General features: G+C 52.9%; 1 protein-coding gene across 6 annotated transcripts in view; it reads left to right on the top strand.

The window, feature by feature from the left end:
• Positions 1-217: 217 nt before the first annotated feature.
• AGO2 (argonaute RISC catalytic component 2) overlaps positions 218-24,112 on the top strand; it is a 118,601-nt gene continuing 94,706 nt past the window's right edge. Inside the window, exons 1-2 of one of the 6 annotated variants that reach the window (XM_055287391.2) lie at positions 982-1,195; positions 1,932-2,118. Coding sequence is in view for 2 of the 6 variants with exons in the window: in XM_055287390.2 (XP_055143365.1) it covers positions 382-403 (22 nt within the window). In the remaining 4 variants the exon portion in view is untranslated. Of the gene's footprint in view, positions 404-981; positions 1,196-1,931; positions 2,119-6,217; positions 6,239-11,228; positions 11,442-24,112 lie in introns of those variants that run through there. The other 5 variants (XM_055287390.2, XM_063643576.1, XM_055287393.2 and 2 more) reach the window with 5 other exon arrangements.

Genomic DNA, 24,112 nt, shown 5'->3' with positions numbered 1-24,112 from the left:
CGCGGTTCCCACCGCCCGGCGAGGTCTCCAGGCCCCTCCCTGGGTCCCCGCCCCAGGCCCCGCCAGACCCGGCGCCGCCGCCGCCGCCGCCGCCGCGGACCCCGCCCGCGCGCCCAGCCCCGCTCCCCCCGCGAGCGCGCTCCCGCCGCCGGCCTCGCCTCCCCTCCCCCTCCCTCCTCCTTCCTCCCCCGCCCCTCCCGCTCCCGCTCCCGCCGCCGCCTCCGCCCGCCGCCCCGGCCGCGTCGGGTAAACCTGTTTGGCGAGGCGGCCGCGCCGGGGCGGATCGTGCGGCCGGCGGCTCCCTCGCGGCTCGCGGCGTCGGGGCCCGTGGCGCGCGCGCGCGGCCGCCCCTCGGCCCCGGAGCCCCTCGGCGGCGCCACCATGTACTCGGGAGCCGGCCCCGGTGAGTCCTCGCGCTCGGGGCGCCCGCCCGGCCGTTCGCGCGCTCCTGCCCGTGGTTGGCGGGCCCGGCGCAGGCGGCAGGGGCCGGGGATCGGGGGGCCGCGGGGTCGGGGCGGCGGGGGCCGGGGGCGGGCGAGCCGGGGCCGCGCTTGGGGGCTCGAGGAGCGGCGGCGGCGGCGGGGCCGGGCCGGCCGTTTTCTCGGCCCCGCGTTGGACACGCAGCCCCGGCCTCCTCGGCCCCCGCGAGTCGTCGGGGCGCCCCGCGCGGCCTGGGCCCCTCCCGCGCCTCGGGCCCGCGTCCCAGCGTCCTCACATCCCCCGCCCGTGGCCCGGCGGGCTGGGGCCGGGGCCGAGGCGGCCGCCGCGTGTAGGCCCGAGGCCCGGAGCGCCCCGCTTGGCCCGGCCTCGCTGCCCGGGCAGGGATGGGGGCGCCGCAGCCCGGCCCGACCCGACCCTAAGCGCCTGAGGGGGTGGAGGCCGGGTCGGGGCGCCCGGCTCGGGGCACGCACGGCCGGGAGGGGAGGGGGCTGCGCCGGTTCCGACCCCAGCCGCGGTGAGTCTGTGGCGCGCTCCGTTGTGGTCCTTCTTGTTGCCAGCACTTCTTCGGCCCCTTTTCCCAAGGAAAGTCTGGAAATGCTGAATTTTGGCCAATTCCTGTAGTTAGGACTGTCGCCTGGAAAGGGGAGGACGCGGCTCCCCGGAACCCTCAAACTGCGTGCGCGGCTCGTTCTCATTCCAGACACGCCGGCCTCCCCATTCAAGTGCTAATTCCTTTTACAATTTCCTAGGAGAGGTGAGGCGGATTCCTGTAGCACCCCTTGTTGCTAGTCGGCCTTTCTCTGGAAAAGTTCTAAAAAACTTAAGGCAGTAACGCATTGTTTTTCTTTTTAAATGCAGAGTAGAAGGCGGTTTCCTTGCTGGGCCAAGAAAACGGTCAAGTGTTCTGCTTTTGGCGTGCTCCCACCAGGCACGTGGCTCCTGGCTCTCTCGGCTGGCCTGGCCGCTGGGACGGGGCACCGCCTGCTCCCCTTTGTCCGCTGGGCCCCAGCCGGGCCGCAGGCGGCGCAGGCCCCGCCGCGCTCGGGGCTTATGTTTACCCGGCCAGGCGAGGAGGCTCGCATTCCCGATGCTGCCCTCGTTGCTGCACACCGGGCCCAAATTGTGGGGTCCGGAAGGCCCCCTGGCCCACCTGGGTCCATTGATGGTGGCCGCCACTGCTGGAGCTGTTGGCTCTGTGCCTTGCGAATGTCGCGTCTTTTTTCTGATGTCATTTAGGAAGCTTCAACAAGGCGGAGTCTGACCAACTTTTCAACCCCTGAGGGCTATCAGCAGTTTGAAGAAGGGCTTTCCCCCTCCACCTGGGAGGGGCCACAGTCTTGGAGCAGATGTTGGCCTCTAGAGGCCCTGGGTGGCCAGGCCCCCTCGTGGGAAGGGACCGGGCATCCATCCCCTTGTGTGAGTTGGGACCTTCCAGCTCCTTCCTGTAGAGGAACCCAGCTTATGGGACTGACAGCACTACGTTTTTTCAGGTTATCAGTTTTAAAAGTTGGAGGCCCAGAAAAAGTGAAGAGGCTTAATTAAGGAAGGTCAAGCTTTCTGAGTTGTGTTTTGCGTGTTACTTAATTCACTCCGCTTGCTGAGGTTGGTGGTGTTTGTGAAGACAGACAGCCGAGGCTCACAGAGGTTGAGAACTTCACCAAGGTCACACAGCAGTGAGTGAGTATCAGGACAATCGGTCCGACTTCCGAGCTGGTTCTCTGGGTGCCTTCCTCAGGGCAGTGCCTTTCAGGCCCTATAACCCAGACCCACAGTAAGAAGTCTCTGTTAGGGCTGGACTGGACCAGCACCTGCCGGCATACTTGTCATTGACAGCGGGGTTTCAGGAAGCAACCCCAGCTCACTGCTGTACTGTGTGCACTGCCCTGGGATGCTGTCTTGTCGATTTCATTTTTCAGCGTACCTTGGCCCTCATGATCCGCAGGCTTATTTCTGTCACTCGCTGCGTTTTGGAGATTGTTGCTGTGGTGTGGGCCTGGTAGGGAGCGGACCCTCTGGAACAGGACAGTGGTTGAAAGAATAAATGTGTCTGCAGGATAATTCATAGCTAATGGCAGGATGGGAATGAACCCAAGTTTCAGGTTGTACAAACGTGCTGTAATTATAAGTCTGTGGTGCAGTTCAATTTTATGCTACACATTAAGGCTTTTAATTTTGTGTAAAAGGAATTTTTGGAATAGTCTTCATTGAGACTCTTTTTAATCTTATACTTTCTAATTTAGAATTATAAGACATTCAATTTGAATTATAGAAAAATTACATTGGGAGGCCAAGGCGGGCGGATCACGAGGTCAAGAGATCGAGACCATCCTGGCCAACATCATGAAACCCCGTCTCTACTAAAAATAGAAAAATTAGCTGGGCGTGGTGGTGCACACCTGTAGTCCCAGCTACTCGGGAGGCTGAGGCAGGAGAATCGCTTGAACCCTTGTGTCAGTGGTTGCAGTGAGCCAAGATTGCACCACTGCACTCCAGCCTGGGGACAGAGTGAGACTGGGAGACTCCATCTCAAGAAAAAAAAAAAAGAAAGAAAAATTATGAATACTTTTGCTACTTCCAATTGTAACACCCTTATTAGGCAACTTACTAATTTAAAAAACAGTTCGCAATAGCTCTACGTTATACCAATCACAAACAAATGCTGTTACTTATGTGAATGCTATTTAGAATCTGAAGTTAGAAATGTTACTATTTTTTTCCTTTTTTGAACTGAGTTAGTTGTTTAGGATGGGTGGATTCTCCAGTGACCTTGAACCTTCGTTGATGAACAAATTAGTTTTTTGGTTTTTTAACCATTTAAAGGTCTTGATCTGTGTCTAGTGATTGCCTGCCCCCAGGATATTGTCTCTTATGGTTTTGCTACGCTTTCAAGCTCCTGTGTATTACACCCCTCGCAGATTTGCCACAAAGTAACCTCTGTGATATCTAAGACTTGACAGTTGTCTAAATAGGATTGTGACTTTGAGAAGAGCTGACCTTCACTGTGGTTTATAGAGCCATTTAACTCCTCCTGCCCCCTCTCCTCCTTCCCCCAGTGGTGCCCATGAAGGTATGGCCAGTTCTCCCAATACTGGTGCCCATTTGCCATGGCAGGATATCACCCTCTACCCGTGGGGCAGCTGACATGGCCGAGGCCATCGCAGCATGGCTGGGTATTTGTGCAGAGTCCCCCTTGGGAAAAAAAGATGTAAACACTTCCAAACTCCTAAACCCTGTGCAATTTGAAGAAGCAGAATTATTTTTTAACTTATAGTTTCCATGTCAAAAGTTTCCACAATGCCAGTTGGGCTTATTCTCTGTGAGTTGTACAGTGAATGCTCTGTAATGGCCCAGTCTCATAAAATGTGGTTTTGTTTTATGAATCGTTACTGTGAATCTTCAAAACATAACATTTGAGTTTTAAAAATAGTTAACATTGTGAAATAATTGAAAAGACACTGAAGTAGAGTGACTCGTTTAATACCCTCCCATTTATCCATTACGAAGCTTCAACAGTCATCAAGGTTTTCCACATTTGCTTCAAATATGCCCCTTTTCTTTGTGGACATTTTCCAAAGTGAATTGCAGACCTGTCATTTTACCTCGATATTTAAATACGCGTGTCTAAAGCAGTGGAGACGTTTTGAACATACCCCGGTGCCGTTAGGACAGTTAACAACAGTCCGTGATCAATTTCTCTCATTTTCTCAGAAATGTGTTTCCAGTTGAGTGCTTTGGATCCTGAATTTTAACCAAAGTTCACACACACATTTGGGTCTCTGCCTTCCACCTCTAAAGCTAGCCCACCCTCTCTCTTCTCCCTGCATTTGACTTGTTATATTTACATCTTTTTTTTTTGAGACGGAGTCTTCCTCTGTCACCCAGGCTGAAGTGCAGTGGCACCATTTTGGCTCACTGCAATCTCCTCCTCCCGGGTTCAAGCGATTCTCCTGCCTCAGCCTCCTGAGGATCTGGGACTAAGCCACCATGTCCGGCCAATTTTCATATTTTTGGTAGAGATGGGGTTTCACCATGTTGGTCAAGCTGGTCTCAAACTCCCAACCTCAGGTGATCTGCCCATCTCGGCCCCCCAAAGTGCTGGGATTACAGGCGTGAGCCACCACGCCCAGCCTACGTCTTTTAAAATCTCTTTTCTTCAGAGCATTTGTGCCTCCCCTCCCCCTCCGTTTTTTCTTTAATGGTTTTAGAAAGAACCCCATTGCTCAAGATCTTTGTTTTTTGGTCTCAGTTTTGTTGAAGGGGGCTGTTTGGAGACCCAGTTGCTCATGGTTTTAATTCTGACACATTTAAGTGGTGTTTTGTTTAGTGTTTCTGAGGGTTGTTAGGGTTGTTCTCTGTGGCCCAAGCTGGAGTGCAGTTGCACAGTCATGACTCACTGTGGCCTCAAACTCCTGGGCACAAGCTGCCCTCCCACCTCAGCCTCCCTGGTAGCTGAGACTACAGACATGTGCCACCATGCCCAGCGAAGGTGTTTTACTTTTTTAGAGATGGAGTCCTGACGTTGCCCAGGCTGTTAAGCAGAGTGTTGGGGCAGTTCCCTTTGCATCTTGAATTTTCAGTTGCAGCAGAATCCTTTTTATGGTCCTCTCTCAGCAGAAGCGACACCGTGTGACCTATGGCAAATACGGAAGATAACTGGAGGCTCTTGCGCAGTTTATCTCTTAGTTATTTCAAATAAGAGGGATTCTTTTCTCCCCAGTGTGGGGTTGGGAACGGCTCCCTCCTTCACATACCTCTGCCCTTATCGTCTGTGGCCAGCTCTGCGCCCCCCGTGGTTGCTGCCTCCTCCTCACTGGGGATGTGCTGGCCCACGCCACACATTGAGAGCCCCGAGCCTGCTGCTGCTGCTGCGGTCAGGGGCCTGCACTTGTTTGCTGTAGCCACTATTCTAATTTTTTCCTCCAAAAGTTTAGGAACTTGAAACCACTCTTTGTTCTCGGTCCTTTACACGTTGTGACCAAATCGCCAGGTCCTTCCAGTTTCTGTCTCCATAGAGCTGCACCCAGTGTGAGGAGACACCGTCTGCGCTGGGAGCTTCCTCCAGGGCAGTGGGCACCTGCAAGCTTTCCGTGGTACCAAAGGCAGACGCAAGAACTGTCCATTGAAAGCAGGGTGGACGGGCGGCCTCTCAGATTCAATGCATTTTTAAAATCTGGGGCTTGTGTATACTTTAAAGATGAACAGGCTGGAACATTTTAAACTTGATTCACCCCTCATGGCACTGCACTTCCTGAAATCCTCAGAAAATCTGATGGGCGTGAGTGTGGTGTCATTGAGGTTGCCGCTAGTTCTTTCCAAAGGGTGCTGACGCGTGTCCCCATTGTGAGCTGGGAGAAGCAGGGTGTGGGAGGTGGGCCAGGCCTCCCTCCGTCTGCCAGGAACCGGGCTGTGTGGGTTGGATCAGGAACTGGAAGCCCCACCTCTCTCCTCTCCTCTCCCGTCCCCTTCCCCCCTCCCCTCCCCTCCCCTCCCCTCCCCTCCCCTCCCCTCCCCTCCCCTGCCCTCTCCTCTTTTCTTTTTTTGACAGGTCTCACTCTCATGGCCCAGGCTGGAGTGCAGTGGCACAGTCACGGCTCACTGCAGCCTCAACCTCCCGGGGCTTAGGAGATCCACCTCAGCCCTTTTGGGCAGCCTCCCAGGTAGACTGCAGCTGTGCAACACCGTGCCTAGCTAATTTTTTGGAGAGACGAGTTTTCCCTGTGTTGCCCGGGCTGGTCTGGAGCTCCTGGATTCAAGTGACCTACCTGCCGCAGCCTCCCAAAGTGCTGGGGTTACAAGTGTGAGCCACCGTGCCCGGCCCCCGCCTTTTTCATCTTCTCACTGTCATCGAGGTGGACAGATAGGAGTCTGGTCAGAACTCCAGCCCCATCTGCATCTCCTTGTGTGGTCTCAGTTTTCTCGCCTGTAAAGTGGGGACTTTGGCCTGGATGACTAGCGTCCTCTCCAACCTTACTTCCCCCATACAGTGGCTCTTCTGCCTTCCCACCTGGCCCCGGGCACGGGTGCCTGTGCTGAAGGGGAGCGGCACATTCCCCACGAATCCTTAGTCTTCATACAGTGACCCAGGACAGAAGAGAAGGTGCCCGAGGCCTGCAGTGACAGCCGGAGCCGAGGTCACATCAGCTGGCAGAGCCTGGCTCCTACTGTTTCTTGCAGTGTATCTTTTCCTGTTTGATGTGTCAAAAAATCCATGACCCCCAGAGTCAGGCATTTATTATTATTATTTTTAATTTTTTAAAATTAATTAATTAATTAATTAATTTTGAGACAGAGTCTCTCTCTCTTGCCCAGGCTGGAGGGCAGTGGCACAGTCTCGGCTCGCTGCAACCTCCGCCTCCCAGGTTCAAGTGATTCTTGTGCCTCAGCCTCCTGAGTAGCTGCGACTACTGGCATGTGCCATCATACCCAATTTTTTTTTTGTATTTTTAGTAGAGATGGGATTTTGCCATGTTGCCCACACTGGTATTGAACTCTTGAACTCAGGTGATCCACCTGGCTCAGCCTCCCAAAGTGCTGGGATTACAGGTGTGAGCCACCACGCCCGGCCTATTATCATTGTTATTATGATTGTTGTTGTTGTTGTTATTATTTTGAGGTGAGGTCTCACTCTGTTGCCCAGGCTAGAGTGCAGTGGCACAGTCACGGCTCACTGCAGCCCTGACTTCACAGGTTCAAAAGATCCTCCCACCTCCACCTCCCGAGAAGCTGGGGTTATTTTTTGTAGAGATGGGGGTCTCCCTATGTTGCCCAGGCTGTTTTCACTCCTGGCCTCAAGTAATCCTCCTGCCTTGGCCTCCCAAGGGGCTGGGATTACAGGTGTGAGCCACTACACCCAGCACAGAGTTGAGCATTTCTTAGAAGCATCTGTGCTGCTTAACACTGCAGAATATTATAGAGATGCACAGGGAATAAAAAATATCTGCAGGTACACACACACACACCCAGGTATGTAACACACACACATGCACACACACATACATGTGCCTGGCTCCCTGGTGGGGCTGCCGACCTCCTCATTCCTGGGGCCTCACACACGTGGGTGTTCGTTCCCTGGGGAAGCAAGAGTGGCTCAGGAGGCAGCGCATCTGGCAGCCCCAATAAGGCAGTGGGTCAGGGCAAGCTGGGCCGAGCTCTGGGGTGGGGCCTGCCCACAGCTGGCGCTCAGTCAGCAGGCACTGCGGCCAAGGGAGCAGGAATCACAGAATCACCTGAAAGCTTCTTCCAGTCTCTGCCCTGAAGACCTAGGAAGCTGATTTCACAGATGTCCCAAGTGATTGCCCATTCGGCCGGGTTTGGGACCCCCTGGTTTTGGGATAAGGGTGGGGAGAGGAGGTAGAAGCCCTCAAGCAGCTCCGGGAGCCTCCTCCTGGGAGTGGAATTGAGGGAGGGAGGAGCCATGCCAGAAACCTGGAGGACAGCCCCGAGACAGGGGGATCAGCAGCCCTGGGGGGTGCATCTGTGAGAGATCGCGTGTTGGGTGTCCCACAGGGGACTTTGTGGTGGTCTCCTTTACTGATGAAGTGTGGAGTTCTGACAAGTGACCGCCATGCTTGTGTGCGGTGCCACCTGTGGTTCCGTGTTGCTGTGAACACAGCTAGTCCACTACCAGACGGAGGGGGACTTCTGAAGGTGATTACTGGGGCTTCAGTAAATGCAATGCAAATCGGCCAGTACCTGTTTTTAAGGACGTATATCCCAAAACAAACACAACTGTAGCAAGGCTTAGAAACAGCCAGACTCAGGAACCCAGGTGGCCCCTAACCCGAATCTCTTACTGCAGTTGACATCCATCTTGGGAAAATCCTCCTGGGGCAGTAACTCTGGGCGATGTTGTCGTTTTCCACGTCATTTCTGAGTGTTTCAGCTCTGGGTTTTTGTCCTTAGAGAGTCAGTGTACTCTGCTGCCAGAAGACAGCCACTAGAAGCTTTCCTCTTGCAGCTGCACCTAAAAAGATCAAAAACTGAAGTTCATAGGTCATAGCCATTTGAGATGTTTGTCAGGTTTGACTTATTGAGTAAAATAATACAACTGTTGTGAGTTTGTCTTTCCAACATCATGTTGACTTGTCGGAGGAGTTTGCATCAGCACTCTTGTTCTGACGGTCGGAGGACTTGAGAGTGCTTTGCCCTCTTTCTTTTTGGCTTTGATAGTGAAAGGATCCTCCCGTGGGACCCACATTCCCAAGCTTCTCCGGTGTCTTGCTCTAAGTGAGCTTATGCAGGGTGGGAAGGTGGCGGGCACTGGGTGTGAATGGGGAGTTCTTTAGCCCCTGCTTTGGGGTGGGTGTCTGAGTCCCGGTTATGACTGATGGGATGATCAGTGTCCCGTGTGTGTGGCACTTGGCTTGCTCGGGGACCCGGACACCATTCTGGTCTGAGCACGGCCCCATGCTCGTGTGCAGTCTGAGCAGTGGGAATGAGAAGCCCAGGGAGGCCCTGAGGGATGGCGGCCTCCCCCGCCCCTCAAGCTGGCAAGCCGGGGCATCATTTGCTTTATGTTTTTTTTTTTTGCAGGGACAAAGGAATTAGTAGAGTAACACGAGTAAAAAATGCAGAGAAAGCAAAGAAAGATGCCAAGAGTGATGAGAGGGGTGATTGGAACCAATCTGTGTGTGGAGGTGCCTGAGCTCTTGGGAGTGGCTGGGGGCTCATGTGACTTTGCAGGACGCCCGCATCAGCATGACACCACCCTGAGTGCAGGCTCAGGTCAGGCCCACCTCACTGGAATCCTGGCCACGTGATGGGCGTCTCACCTCACCTCTCTGAACCTCAGTCTCCTCTTCGTACCTCGTCCTCATGGTGGTGGTGCTTTGATCAGAGGAGAGGATGCGGGCGACCTGCAGTTGTATCCCACATGCGGGGCCCTCAGAAGGTCCCTCTGATGGTGACTGTTACTCCCACCGTGATGGGGGCGTTACTCTGCCTGGCGGTAGGGCGGGTGTTCCTCCTCCCTTTGATCCTCTTTGTTGACCTCTGGGTCTTTACTTTGCAAGCAGGGAGGGATGAGAAAACATTTAAAAAGGCTTATCTGATAAATAACACTCATCTGTGCGGTGTCCACAGCGGCCTTGAGAGGCTTGGGCCAGGGACACAGAAGATGGCCTGTGTTGCCCAGAGCTCACCTCCATACAGACCCAAGTGCACTGGACGCCGACAGCACTTGGGGACCTTCCTTGCCCGCTCGTAGACAGGAGCGATGCCGAAAGGGTGCCAGCTGTGCCCCCCAGGCCATGAACCGAGCTGAAGCCGGTGGAACTAGAAGGCCACGTGCTGCCCGTGGCTTTGCCATGGTGGCTCAAGTGGCCCTATTGGTGACTGGGGCAGGGGGACCTTGCTGGGCGCGCTTTGGTCCCTGTGCGTGCTGCTGCTTCGCGAAGTATGCAGTTTGCCAGATGCTAAAATGCTTGCCTCACTGTAAGCACGGTCACTTTAGGTGTGGATGGATTCTCAGTGCTGAGACGCTCACTCATCACACCTTAACTTCGCTGTTGGCCCTGGAAGCTTTTTTTGGGGGGGGGGTCCCTGTTCTGTGCAGCTCCCCTGAGGAGTGTAGAGCATTCTCCTGGAATGTTCTGAAACATTTGAGGGTGACCCTGTGGACACAGCCTGGCCATTCCAGGACTGGCAGGTGAACGCAGGATCTGGGTCGGGGATGCGCATGGTAGAGTTGGCAGGAACTCTGGTTGGACTCCCCCGGGGAAGCTTTGCAAAGGATGTGCCATTGGAAGGAGCCAGGCCGGGGGTGAGGCCCGTTCATGGTGTGTGATTGAGGAGAGGGCTTAGGGGCAGCATCAAAACAGGACTCGCCAGTGAGCCAGGTGTAAAGCACCCCCTGGATATGAGGGACGAAAGAAAGACGAGGGCTGAGCAGGGTCAGGGGCTGGGGCTGGGGTGGGCGAGTTGCCTGGTGGTCAGCACAGGCCCACCAGGAAGGAGTGGGACTGGGCCGGGGACGGTGGCTCACGCCTGGAATCCCAGCACTTCGGGAGGCCAAGGCAGGAGGATCACCTGAGGTCAGGAGTTTGAGGCCAGCCTGGCTAACGCGGTGAAAACCGGTCTCTACTAAAAATACAAAAATTAGCCGGGCGTGGTGGCGGGCGCCTGTAATCCCAGCCACTCGGGAGGCGGAGGTTGGAGCGAGCTGAGATCGCGCCACTGCACTCCAGCAAAGGAGGGTTGCAGCCAGGGCCCAGGTGCAGGCTGAGGGCAGGGAGATCAATACCCGGGATGTGCAGCAGGGACTGAGCAGAGGAGGGACACCAGCTGACTTAGTCTTTAAAAGGATCCCTGTGGCCACTGTGTTAGAAACAGACCAAGAGGGTGGGGTGGAAGCAGGGAGGCCTTCCTGGAGGAGGCTGCTGGCATGGTCCCAGTGGAGCGCATGCACCCGGGCAAGGGGACCATTGGAAGGAGCGGGAGAGGGGTGTGTGCCATGCACCGTCCCCCGCCTCCAGCATGGTCTGTCTGTGGTTCTCTTTGAGCCTCGTCCCATTTCCCGTTTCTCGTTGCAGACCCCAGTGGCATCGTCTTGTTGACAGATGTTTCAGAAGATGTCACCGCACGACAAGGGCGTGTGTCTGTCTTCCTCTCTGCTCCTTATATGCCCCCTATAGTGTCCGGCATCTGAAGACCAACGCTTCCTCCCAGCCGGGGAGCACATGGTGCCAGAGTTGCCCGTTGCTCACTGGTGTGGATGTTCACAGTTGGCCTCGGAATGTGAGGACCAGAGCCGCCTCCTGAGCCCCCAGCCTTGCTGTTAGTTGGGGACACTGGCTGCTCGGTGCTGCAGTCTCCCGCAGCTGCATCTCCTGGGTGTAGCCCGGCATGCCCTCTGTTCTGAGTGTCTTTCTTGCAGATTGGTGGCCGGAGCTGGAGCGGTAGTTTGGATGCAGGCTGTCCAAGTTTGGGTTTGTTCTGCCGCTGTCCATCCCCGTCCAGGGTGAGGTGGTCACCTGCCACACACGCCGGCTCTGTGCCCTGAGGTGCGTGCAGTGTGGATGTTCTGGCTCCACTTCTACAAATGGGGACTCACCCTGCTTGGCCGGTTGGGGTGTGATTGAAGGCAGGGGGCGAGGCTGGCCCAAGTGGGCTGCCTCCCAGAGTGAGGCAGGGCTCCAGAGGGGGCAGAGCCGGGTGACCCAGTCGAGACCTGCTGGGTGGGGGCTCTTCGGAGCTGGCCTGAGGACAGTGGGTGCCACCCATGCAAGCCAGTGTGAGTGTCTGTTATGGACAAGCTTGGTTCCAGAAACCCAGGAGGGGACAGTCCATCGCGCTCGCCCTGCATCTTCCTGGCTCCCCATGCATCTCGCCCTATGGTGGGCTCTCCTGTCCACCTGTCTCCATCACCCACTGTGACCTCCTTGCCCCGGGATCGTCTTGGTTCCCTTGTGTCTACTTTGCAGTGTTCGCCATGTGTCTTCTTTAACTCACTAAAGGCTTAGTGCCTTTAGTCATTTCTTTGTTTAAGAGTTAAATCTGCATGTTGAAACTCGCTTGCCCTTTTGAAAAGTTCTGCAGCCATCCCGCCCTGGGGCCTCTTCTTCTTGTGGTTTGTGGCTCTGTGGTAAGTGGCCTCCCAGGGCTGTGTTTGGGATGGGAGGTGGCTTCTGTGACCTGGCAGGGGTGATGATGGTGGCCATTATGGAGGGAGGGGCCATGGGGCCACATCCCGTAAGTACTGATGGAGACAGGTAACAGGTGTGCATGGGAGGGAAGCATGGTCACATCAGAGGGCACGCAGCAAGACGGCACCCTCCGTTCCCACCAGCCCTGCCCTTCTGGGTGTTGCTAGGTCTAGATGTGACCCGTGTCCATCCAGGGACCTGACTGTTGACTGGCTGCTGGAGGCTGACTGCCTCCCTGTGTGCCCTCAGGAGACAGGCCAAGGCTGGAGTGCCAGGGGGACGTGTGGCAGTGACATCAAATGAACCATTGTAAGATGAACAATTCAATGGCATGTAGTGCATTCACAGTGTGGTGCAGCCATCATCACTGTCTACTTCTAAACTGTTTCATCCCCCCAAGAGGAGACCCCATTCGCTCCCACCCAGCCCCTGGGAACCACCCATCTGCGTTCGGTCTCGCTGGATTGACCTATTCTGAGTATGTTCTATGGATGAAGCCACACAGCCAGTGAACTCTTATGTCTCCTTCTTTCACTCGGCATGTCTTCAAGGCTCACACGGCAGCATCAGTGTTTCATTTCTTTTTGTCATCAAGTATCCAAGTGTATGGATCTATCCCACTTCATCTATGATTTGTGTAAATAGTGCTGTTGTGAGCGTTTGTGTACAAGTTTTCATGTGGACGTGTGTGTTAATTTGTCATGGGCTGGGTGAGATGGTCACTCTGTGTTTAACTTTTTGAGGACCCGCTTAGCTGTTGTACAGTGGCTGCACCGTTTCCATTCCCGCCAGCAGTTCACGAAGGGTTCAATTTCCTCCACGTCCTCATCAACACTTGTTACTATCATCTGAACCTTTTAGAAAGTGAACCATACTAAACCATTTCTAGCAGATTAGTTACCAGGGTGGAAAAAAATGTTAGATTTAAGATGTTTTGCCTAGATCACCTAATAGATATTGGATGTGTTCATTTCTTCATGCCAGAGTGTACAGCATATTTGGAACCTGGATGACTAAATGAACATAATAAAGGTAAACATCATTGAACAAGGACGAAAAGGGAGTCCAGTACCCAGACTCCATCCTAGATGCCTCATATGTCAAAGAAGCTTGTTCTTTGAGTCAGTGTTGAGTGACAGCTATGTGCTGGGGTCATGCCCGCGACTGGGGATAGTGGTGAATGGGCACAGTCTTGGCTTCTGCCCTGCGAGCTCACGGTCTGAGTCATGAACACAGACGTGAGTCTGTGAGCAGTCACTCACAAATCCATAGAAAATGGCAGGTGTCTCCAGTGCAAGCAAGTGCTTCGTCCAGTAGGAGGGCAGGAAAGTGGCCCGGAGCATGGGGTGTTGGGGACTGCTATAGCCGGAGGCTGCCAGGGCACAGCCATCATCATCCAGCCCAAGGAGGGGCAAGTGTGGGAGACAGGCAGGCCCACCGGCTGCAGGGTGGAAAACGGTTGGCAGGCGGCTTGGAGATCATCAGAAATGGCACCTGTGAGGGCATCTGTGGGTGGAGAGATGGAGCAAATGTGGCGTGAGGGAGAGGCTGGTGCCCAGAGAACTTCTGCTCCTTTGGCATGGATGGGCACAATTCAGGAGGTAGGGAGATCGCTTGAGCCCAGGGGGTCCAGGCTGCAGTGAGCTATGATCGCGCCACTGCACTCCAGCCTGGGTGATGAAGTGGGACCCTGTCTCTTTTTTGAAAAGAAAAGGAGACCAGATTTATGTTGAATTTGCAAACTTTGAGAAAAAAATTTTTTTTTCTTTTTCTTGGGGACAGGGTCTTACTCTGACACCCACCAGGCTGGCTTGCAGTGGCACAATCTCAGCTCACTGCAGCCTCTGCCTTCCTTGTTCAAACGATCCTCCTGCCTCAGCCTCCCACAGATGCATGCCACCATGCCCGGCTAATTATTTTGTATTTTTTGTAGAGACAGGGTCTCGCCATGTTAGCCTGGGCTGATCTCAAACTCCTGAGCTCAAAGCGATCTACCCGCCTCAGCCTCCTAAAGTGCTGGGATTACAGGCATGAGCCACCGTGCCTGGCCAAGAAGAAGTTTTAAAGGGCTTTTTATTGTGGAAAAGTTCAAATGTACATAAAAGTGGAGGAGAAAATAGAAGGAACACTCATGTGACCATCACTCAGTCTGTCCTCTCCTGCTCCACACCCTCCATTGTTTGAGTCATATCATTTCATTCATAAATATTCTCTTACCATTTTACTTGACAGTGACTTTAGGCTTACAGAAAAGTGGTCAGGGTAGTGCAGGGCTCCTATAGTTGGCTTCCCCTGTTGCCATCATCTTGTCTGATCCTAGGGCAGGTTAGCATTGCTACAGGCCTCTTAACCCGGCCTACAGCTCTTAGGCACATCTGTCCATTTGACTAATGGCCATTTTCTGGTTATTCATTGTTCACTTCTGGAGCCCCCTCCCATCCAGGCTCCCACGTGGCCGGTGCTGTTGCCTGAAGGCCCCTCTTCCTCCTGACGTGGGACCCCTTCAGGTAGCCCCACATCTTTTCAGCGTGCCCCTTCATATTCTGACTGTTCCTCTTCTGGAACCTGCAAGGTGCTCCAGGCTCCTTGAATTTTTCCTGCACCAGCCCGTTTCATCCCTGAGCTCCTGTTCTTTTATTGGAGGATGGTGCTAGAAACAGGTCTGGACGCAGGCAGGAGACACACGCGTCCACACTAGCATGAGTGTGTACACACATCTACGTGTGCTTATCCCTTGCGTTCATGTTAAAAACCATGGGATCATACTGGTGTTTCCAATTCACATCCACCCCAGCAGGGCTTCTCGCCTCCCCCACTGCTTATAACATTCGCAGGTGTTGAGAAGCCTGGCCTCACTGTCCACAGTGTGTTTGCTTATTCGTTGAAACCTAGTGTGCCCATAGGTTCGTGGAGAATTGTCGGCCCGCACCCCTGTGAGACACAGACTTTCTGACCGGAGCCCTCATATGTGTGTGGCTCTTTTTGTCTTTGGCCTTACAGTGCAGTCCGAAGGCTGCTTTCCAGAGTTGCCTGGGGGTAGGTCCCTCCTCTTCTGTGCTCTGCAGCGCAGTGAGCACCCGGTGGCCTTAGCCTCAGGCCTCCCGCGGCTGCCTTAAGCCTCTGGCCTGCCCGGTCCCTGGCGCCGGGTCTGTTTTCGTTCCTCACTTCTCTCTGACCCCGCTTTGGTCTGAGCCATGCCTCTGGGCCCCAGCATTGCTGGGCCACGTTGTCGTTTTATTTCTCTTGTGTCCTTGCGTCTAGTGTGAGACATTTCAGTGGATCGCTTATGGATGGTCATTAGTGGTCCAGAGTGGAAAGTGAGGTTGTTGTTCGTGTTGTACTTACGGCTCTTGTTAGGGAGCAGTTCCTGGTGTTGCCGGTGACTATTAGAGTTGCTACCGAGCCTGCGCCACAGCCCATCCCTAGCGACTTGGCGACAGTGGCTGCCAGGTGCGGGTGGCTGTGTCTTGTATACGCTGTGTGTGGGCAGTCCGGGGCCAGGGGCCCCCTTCTTCCATGGCAGCCTCTGTCTGCATCACAGAGATAAGGCCGCGGCCGCCACCAGGATAAGGAGCCAGCGGCTGCTCTCGGAGGAGCCGCCCTGACCCCTCCCAGTCATGCTGCCGTGGGGTTTCCACGCAGAATTTTCCTCGGGCAGAGTTGCTTTTTGATTCTAGTTTTTTTTAAAACTGTTCTTTCCATCATGATAAAAAGAAAGACATGCTCATTTCAAATAATTTAGAAGATGTGGAAGTAAAAAGAAAAAAAAATCACCTGTAATATTACTCACAAGAAATATGTTTTGTTTTCTTTTTTTTTTGAGACAAGGTCTCACTCACCCAGGCTGGAGTGGCACAATCACAGCTAACTGCAGCCTCAACTTCCTGAACTCGTGTTTCTCCTGCCTTGGCCTCCCAAAGTGCTGAGATTATAGGTGTGAGCCATTGCTCTTGGCCAACATTTTTTTTTTTTCCCTGAGACGGAGTCTCACTCTGTCGCCCAGGCTGGAGTGCAGTGGCACAATCTCGGCTCACTGCAACCTCCGCTGCCCAGGTTCAAGCGATTCTCCTGCCTTAGCCTCCCAAGTAGCTGGGATTACAGGCGCCCACTACTGTGCCTGGCTAATTTTTTATTTTTAGTAGAGACGGGATTTCACCATGTTGGCCAGGCTGGTCTCTAACTCCTGACCTCGTGATCTGTCTGTCTAGGCCTCCCAAAGTGCTGGGATTACAGATGTGAGCCACCACGCCCAGCCCAACTTTTTTTTTTTTTTTTTTTTTGGAGACGGTCTGACTCTGTCGCCCAGGCTGGAGTGCAGTGGTGCGATCACGGCTTACAGCCGCGTCAGCCTCCCAGGCACAAGCAGTCCTCCCACCTCTTGAGTAGCTGGGACTACAGGTGTCTGCCACCACACCTGGCTTTTTTATTTTTTAGTAGAGACAAGGTCTCACTATGTTGCCCAGGCTGCACTCAAACACCTGGGCTCAAGCAGTCCTGCCACCTCAGCCTCCTAAAGTGCTGGGGCCACAGGCCTGAGCCACCATGTCCAGCATCCAACAATTTTTAAAGTGAAAGGATGATGGCAGCACACAGATCAGAGGGTGGGCTCCTGTGGGACAGGGTCATGCCCATGGGCGGCTGTGCTCGGTTCTTGATTATCCTCCACCTACCAGCTGCGTGATCGACATTGGTGTCATCAAAACTCTTCATTTGGGCATAAGAGTGGTGTTTCTCGGCCAGGCGCGGTGGCTCACGTCTGGAATCCCAGCACTTTGGGAGGCTGAGGCAGGTGGATCACTTGAGGTCAGGAGTTCAAGACCAGCCTGGCCAACATGGTGAAACCCCATCTCTACTAAAAATACAAAAAATTAGCTGGGCATGGTGGCAGTTGCCTGTAGTCCCAGCTACTCAGGAAGCTGAGGCAGGAGGATCACTTAAACCCTGGAGGTGGAAGTTGAAGTGAGCCGAGATCTGCACCCCAGCCTGGGCGACAGAGTGAGACTCCATCTCAAAAAGAAAAAAAAAAAAAGAGTGGTGCTTCTCTCACAGGATCCCTGAGATTGAACAGGTCAGTGCGCCCGAGAGCCTGGTGTACAGCAAGCGCTCGCGTTAGCTGCCAGTTGTGTTGTTGTTTCTCTTCTATATATGCCTAGAACACCCTCTTTTTCAGAGTGCTTCCTTACAGTGTCTGACAAGGTGTTTGGGGATGAGGGCATCCACTCTCTCACTGCCAGAGGCTGGACCTGCTCCTGCTGCATCCTCGCCTCCAGCTCGCAGAGAGCAGAGCTGCAGGAAGCATTTGGTGGAGGGCGCGCGGGGGTGGAGAGCAGGGCTGGGGATGGACAGGCTGCCTGGTGAAAACACGCAGGGCTCCGCTGGACGCAGTCAGTGCTGACGTGTGTCTCTTTCCTGAGGGCCGCTTACAGGTGTTCCTTGTAAATCCACTTGTGCTCAGCCCCTGCTGGGTGGAGGCTGTACCCCAAGGCTGAGCGAGGTGGGGGCAGTGAGCTGTATCCCCCCGAGGCTCTCCTGTTCTGTGAGCCTGGTATTGGGTAGTTCTAGGGGCTCTGGCACCGAGGCCCTGGACTCCCACCTAGGCCCTGCCCACTGCTGCTGCCCCTGTGCCGGCTCCTCCTCTGTAAAATGGGGATAATAATAGTGACTGCCGTCACTGTTAATTATTATAAATAATACCCATGTGCTAATATGAAATTATGTATCATAACCATCAGAATATGACCATAATGCATTGTATTTTATTATAATGTAGTTATTACAATTGTTGATTATAATTCATTGCAATTATTATCAATAAGTGATTGTGTTAATTACATAATAGTTACTATAGTTAATAATTGTTGTCGTTGTCATAATTAGTAACGGGAATTACACTGTGGGAGTGAAGTGAATTAATGCATGGCAAGTCTTCCTTGTGCATAGGAAGCTGTTGGTGCCTGCGGCTCGCTGTTGCAATAATGGCTGTGTAAGTGGGTGGCAGGGCTGTCATCAGTCCTTTGAGGAGTGAGTCTGTCCTGTAGGAATCTCAAAATGATGCTTCAGTAAGTTTGTGCCGGTGCTGCCTGGATAAAGCAGGGTACAGATGGGATGGCGGCTGGGGTTCCCTGAGGAGTCTCGTCTGGCACGGACTATGGGGTGTGGGAGCCTCATGGGCTTGGTTACAAGGGTGCTTGTACAGGAATGTGGAAGACTCAGTGCAAACCTTGTCTTGTTCGGAGGAAGGCACGTGCTCTGAGGGTGAGCCTCTTGGCTTAGCGCTGGCTGATGACAGGGTATGCGTTGATTCAGATGAATGATAGCAGAAAGCATGTTTCTTACAACATGCCCTTGGAATGGGAACAGGTATCTTTTGTTCTTTTAAGTGACTTTGCAAGTATTTGGTCCCATTGTTTGCTTGGATATTGTCAAAGTTTGTTTTCTAAACAAAGCCCCAGAGAGACAGAGCAAACACATGAGTGCTCCAACTCAATAGTGTTTAATTCAGAACAGACCGTGGGCAGGATCTGCGGCGAAGCCGCATGGGGAGCTGCCACAGGCATGAGCAAGCAAGGGGGTGGTCCAGTTCTGAAAAGCAAAACCACCTTGAGCATGGTAAAAGTTTCATTTAACTGTGGCTGTCCCTTAAACATCGGCTGTAGTGGACAGAAGCCACCATTTCCTACCTGATGTCAGCCACTTCTATTCTGTCCCTAAAGTGTCAGCTCCTGGCCAGGCAGTGGGGCAGACCCCACTTCATGCTGGTTCTGTGCTTTGAACTCACGAGCCTGCCACCCTTCAGAGGGCTCTGAGCGGGCTGTGTGCCGGGCGAGAACACTGCCTGGGCCGGGGCCACTGTGGCATGAGAAGGGCCGCCTGGGGACCCGGGGCCCAGAGCACGTGGGCAAGGAGTGGGTGCTGACTACGTCTGCTCTGGGCCGTCGGCGCTGAGTCTTGCAGGCCTGGCCAGGGGGCTGTCTCCATTATTTCACTCCATTTTTGTTTATTTTATTTTGGTTTGCTTTGTTTATAATATTTTATTTTGAGACAGGATCTCACTCTGTTGACTGGACTGGAGTGGAGTGGCACGATCTCAGCTCACTGCAGCCTTGGCTTCCTGGGCACAAGGGATCCTCCCACCTCGGCCTCCCAAAGTGCCGGGATTACAGACATGAGTCACTGCGCCAGCCTGCTTTTGTTTATTTCAGAAGTGGAATGTTTTAAATGCTTTGTTTGGCAAATCACGACTCATGAAACAGTTAGTGGAATTGTGCTGTGGATAACGAATATGTGAATGGCGGTGTCGGCAGGGAGTGGCCCCAGGCTTGGGTGTGATGAAAAGATGGTACCAAGAGTCACAGATGAAGTATGAGGCTCCAGGAGTGACTTGAGCGGTTAGAGTGAGTTCTCATGACTTCAGTAATAGCAGCAGCAGCAGCAGTTACCAAGGGCACGGCGAGTGCTGAGTGCCAGGCACGGTCATGACTCTGTGGGTCCTGCTATCCTCCCGTTTTGGAAGTGAGGAGACTGGGGCACAGAGGGGTTCAGGTCACGCAGCAGGAAGTACTGGATCCTGGATTCGGACCTAGTGGTGCCTCCAGGTTCTAGAACCTTGATTCGTGTGGCTCATGGTCTGCTTGTTGGACCCCAGGCCCTGGAGGACGCCTTAGTAGAGTGTGGGCTGTGTTGTCACTGCAACAGGTTGCTGAAGACATGAGGAGAGTAGCATTCCATTGCTATAATTATGCAAACATGCAGGACTTTTAGGGGACCTCTCTGAAGTAGAGCAAACTTCATTAGGAAATAAAAGGAAAAGATTGGCTCAGAATTTAGTGGATTTGGATTTCCCAGTGTTTTCATTAAAGAATTGGTTGAATGTGTTTTTCTTAGGACACTGTTTTGAATAAATGAATATTGACTTGAGTCCTGCCTTTGCTTTTGTTTTGTTTTGAGACGGAGTCTCACTCTGTCTCCTAGGCTGGAATGCAGTGGCACGATCTCGGCTCACTGCAACCTCTGCCTCCCTGGTTCAAGCGATTCTCCTGCCTCAGCCCCCCAATTAGCTGGGACTGCAGGCGCTCGACACCACACCTGGATAATTTTTATATTTTTAGTAGAGATGGGGTTTCGCTGTTGGCCAGGCTGGTCTCAAACTCCTGACCTCAGGTGATCTGACCGCCTCGGCCTCCGAAAGTGCTGGGATTACAGGCGTGAGCTGCTACGCCCGGCCACTTTGCTTTTGTTTTTACACACCCTGAGTTTCAGAGTCTGTTTCTGTCTGGTTCCCTCTGTTGCACCCTGTGAGGCTGACTCTGCAGGGTACAGAGCACTGAGGGGATTTCCAGCCCCCCACCCCTGGGGCTGACATTTGGGGCATTTTCTGAAGCTACTCCTACGGCTTCCTGATGTCTGAGGTTATTTCCACGTGCTTCTATGGAGCATGACAATTGGGTAGGAAAGTGAAAGACCTTTGTAAGCTCCTCTCCGTCTCCCTACGGGGATCCCTCTCTTTTACATCACAATAGAAGAGGCTGCTCTTAGGGCAGGGGCCTGGGAACGCAGTTGAAGGTGGATGTTTCAGTTTCAAAGCCGTTTGGGGTGCCCTACGGCCCTCTGCTTCTGTTGGTCACCTTGGCGTGGACATTGATCTTTGCCCTTTAGGCCCTGGCGCTGCAGCCATCAGTGCATTGAAGTCTGGTCCCGTCATGTGCCCAGATTTTGCTGGGCTTGTGTGCAGTGCCAGGTTAGACCTGGGGATAGGAGGACACTCAACTTCAGGGCAGGTTTCTTTGTGTGCTTTTTTTTTTTTTTTTTTTTTGAGATGGAGTTTTGCTCTTGTCCCCCAGGCTGGTGTGCAGTGTCGCGATCTTGGCTCACTGCAACCTCCACCTCCCGGGTTCAAGCAGTTTTCCTGCCTCTGCCTCCCGAGTAGCTGGGACTACTACAAGCACACGCCACCACACCCAGTTAATTTTTGTATTTTTAGTAGAGACAGGGTTTCACCATGTTGGCCAGGATGGTCTTGAACTGCTGACCTGAGAGATGATCCGCCTGCCTTGGCCTCCCAAAGTGCTGGGATTACAGGCGTGAGCCACCACGTCTGGCCTTTTTTTTTTTTTTTTTTTCCGAGACAGGGTCTTGCTCCATTGCCCAGGCTGGAGTGCAGTGGGGATGATCATGGTTCACTGCAGTTTCAACCTCCTGGGCTCAAGCGATCCTCCCACTTCAGCCTCCCGAGTAGCTGGGATCACAGGCATGCACCACCACGTCTGGCTACTTTAAAAATTTTTGTTGTGGAGACAAGGTCTCTCTGTGTTGCCCAGGCTGGTCTCAAGCCCCAGGGGTCAAGTGACCTTCCTGCCTCGGCCTCCCTAAGTGCTGGGATTATAGGTATGAGCTACCATGCCTAGCCAGCTGTTCTTTATAGTCTGATAGAAACCAGACCCGAATTTCTGCAGTGGTCTTGTGGATAGAGTTCCATTTGTCGCTGATTCTGCCAGTATTACCGTTATTCCTGAAGAAACCTCAGGCAGGGCTGCTGTGTTTTTAAGAAAATACTCTAGATGACAATCCACTCCTGGAAAGGGACATTAAGACGGCAGCTCTTCAGCTGTTTTCGGTCAGGACCTCTTTACATTCTTAAGTTATTGAGAACTCCAAAGACCATTTGTTTATGTGGGTTGTATCTGTTGTATTACAAATTAAAACAGGAGTTTAAAAAACATTTGATACAACAAAATGTCATTTTATTATTTTAAATATGTATTCATAGACATGTTTTTATGAAAGATTATTTCTTCTAAAACAACAAAATATAATGAGAAGAGTGGCGTAGTTTTACATTTTTCCTAAATCTTAAGGTCTGCCTTAATAGAAAGCATCAGCTGGCTTCTGGATTCTGTCCACAGGGTTATGTTGGGGTTTTTTTGTTTTTTGTCGCTGTTGTTTTTTGAGACGGAGTCTTGCTCTGTCGCCCAGGCTGGAGTGCAGTGGTGCGATCTCGGCTCACTGCAAGCTCCGCCTCCCGGGTTCACGCCGTACTCCTGCCTCAGCCTCCCGAGTAGCTGGGACTACAGGCGTTCGCCACCATGCCTGGCTAATTTTTTTGTATTTTTAGTAGAGACGGGGTTTCACCGTGTTAGCCAGGATGGTCTCGATCTCCTGACTTCGTGATCTGCCCACCTTGGCCTCCCAAAGTGCTGGGATTAAAGGCGCGAGCCACCGTGCCTGGCCAGGGATATGTTGTTTCGGTTGAAGTATAAAAAAAAAATCTGGCCTCATGCAGCTATGTAGCTGGAAGGGAAGATTATTTTCGTAGCCTTTTCAGATAATTATGGGTATTTGTTGCTACTACACCAAAACTCGAAAAACAGTAGTTTCTTTTTTTTTTTTTTTTTTTGAGACTGAGTTTTTTGGCTCTTGTTGCCCAGGCTGCAGTGCAGTGGCGCAATGTCGGCTCACTGCAACCTCTGCCTCCTGGGTTCAAGCGATTCTCCTGCCTCAACCTCCGAGTAGCTGGGATTATAGCCACCACACCCGGCTAATTTTATATTTTTAGCAGAGATGGGGTTTTACCATGTTGGCCAAGCTGGTCTCAAACTCCTCGTGTGATCCACCCACCTCAGCCTCCCAAAGTGCTGAGATTACAGGCGCGAGCCATCACACCCAGCCAGAAAAAGCAGTAGTTTCTCGAAAGTCAGCTGCAGTGTAGAATCTGCAGCTGTAGAATTGCAGCCCGAATGGATCCTGTCTTCCATGTGTTTTGTCCATCATGCAACAGGCGTTTGGAACACACTAGCTCACGGAGTTACATGGGGCTTCCAGCAGTGACACATTTAATCGCACAGATCATCAAAACATCCCATTCACGAACACCGTTGAACTAACCAGCAGTCTTTTTTTTTTTTTTTTTTTTTTTTGAGACAGAGTCTCACTCTTGGCCAGGCTGGAGTGCAGTGGCACGATCTCGGCTCACTGTAACCTCCGCCTCTCAGGTTCAAGCGATTCTCCTGCCTCAGCCTCCCGAGTAGCTGGGACGACAGGCGCATGCCACCGCTCCCAGCTAATTTTTTGTGTTTTTAGTAGAGACGGGGTTTCACCGTGTCAGCCAGGATGGTCTCCATCTCCTGACCTCGTGATCCGCCCACCTCGGGCTCCGAAGTGCTGGGATTACAGGCGTGAGCCACCGCACCTGGCCGAACTCACCAGAAGTCTTTTAAGTATTTGGAAGCTTGAAGCTCGTGGTGAATGTAAGTTTTCCACAATTCTAATTTTTATGTTAAAGCTTGAATTTTACAATTGCAACAGACACCGTCAGCCATTTTCTTTGAAGTGCAGGTCACTAGGTCTGCTTGGAGAAGACATCTGCCCAGCACCCTACTCCAGGTCACAGCTCGAAAGGCCACACTCAAGTGCCTCTCCTTGGGGTAGCCTCACACTTAGGGGTATGTGGGTACATGCACCTCCCAGTTCCTCATACAGAACATTCAAAAGGCTTAAGAGACCAGGCACGACCAGGCACAGTGGCTCATGCCTGTAATTCCAGCACTTTGGGAGGCCAAGGCAGGCAGATCACCTGAGGTCAGGAGTTCGAGACCAGCCTGGCTAACATGGTGAAACTCCGTCTCTACTAAAAATACAAAAATTAGCCCAGTGTGGTGGTGGGCGCCTGTAATCCCAGCTACTTGGGAGGCTGAGGGAGGAGAATCACTTCAACCTGGGAGGCAGAGGTTGCAGTGAATTGAGATCGTGCCACTGTACTCCAGCCTGGGCAACAGAGCGAGCCTCCATATCAATAAAAAAAGAAAAAAAAGGCTTAAGAGTCAATGTGGAATAAACTTGATGCTTTTTGCTGCTTTCTCCAGGACGTTTTAAGGTAGGCCGGTTTCATCCCTGTACTGTGCACGTGCTGTGGTGGTGAGTCCGGTGTCTGAGGGTACTGCTTGCCACCGCCGCCTTGCGCTGTGCAGATGCACCTGCAGTTTCACTGGAACCACCGCAGCAAATGTCAGCACAGGGAAAACACAAGCCGCTCT

Source organism: Symphalangus syndactylus, chromosome 7, assembly GCF_028878055.3.
Source record: "Symphalangus syndactylus isolate Jambi chromosome 7, NHGRI_mSymSyn1-v2.1_pri, whole genome shotgun sequence".
NCBI classification, from domain to species: domain Eukaryota; kingdom Metazoa; phylum Chordata; class Mammalia; order Primates; family Hylobatidae; genus Symphalangus; species Symphalangus syndactylus.
Note: the sequence above shows the minus strand (reverse complement) of the source record. Positions and strands in the feature narration are given on the sequence as shown.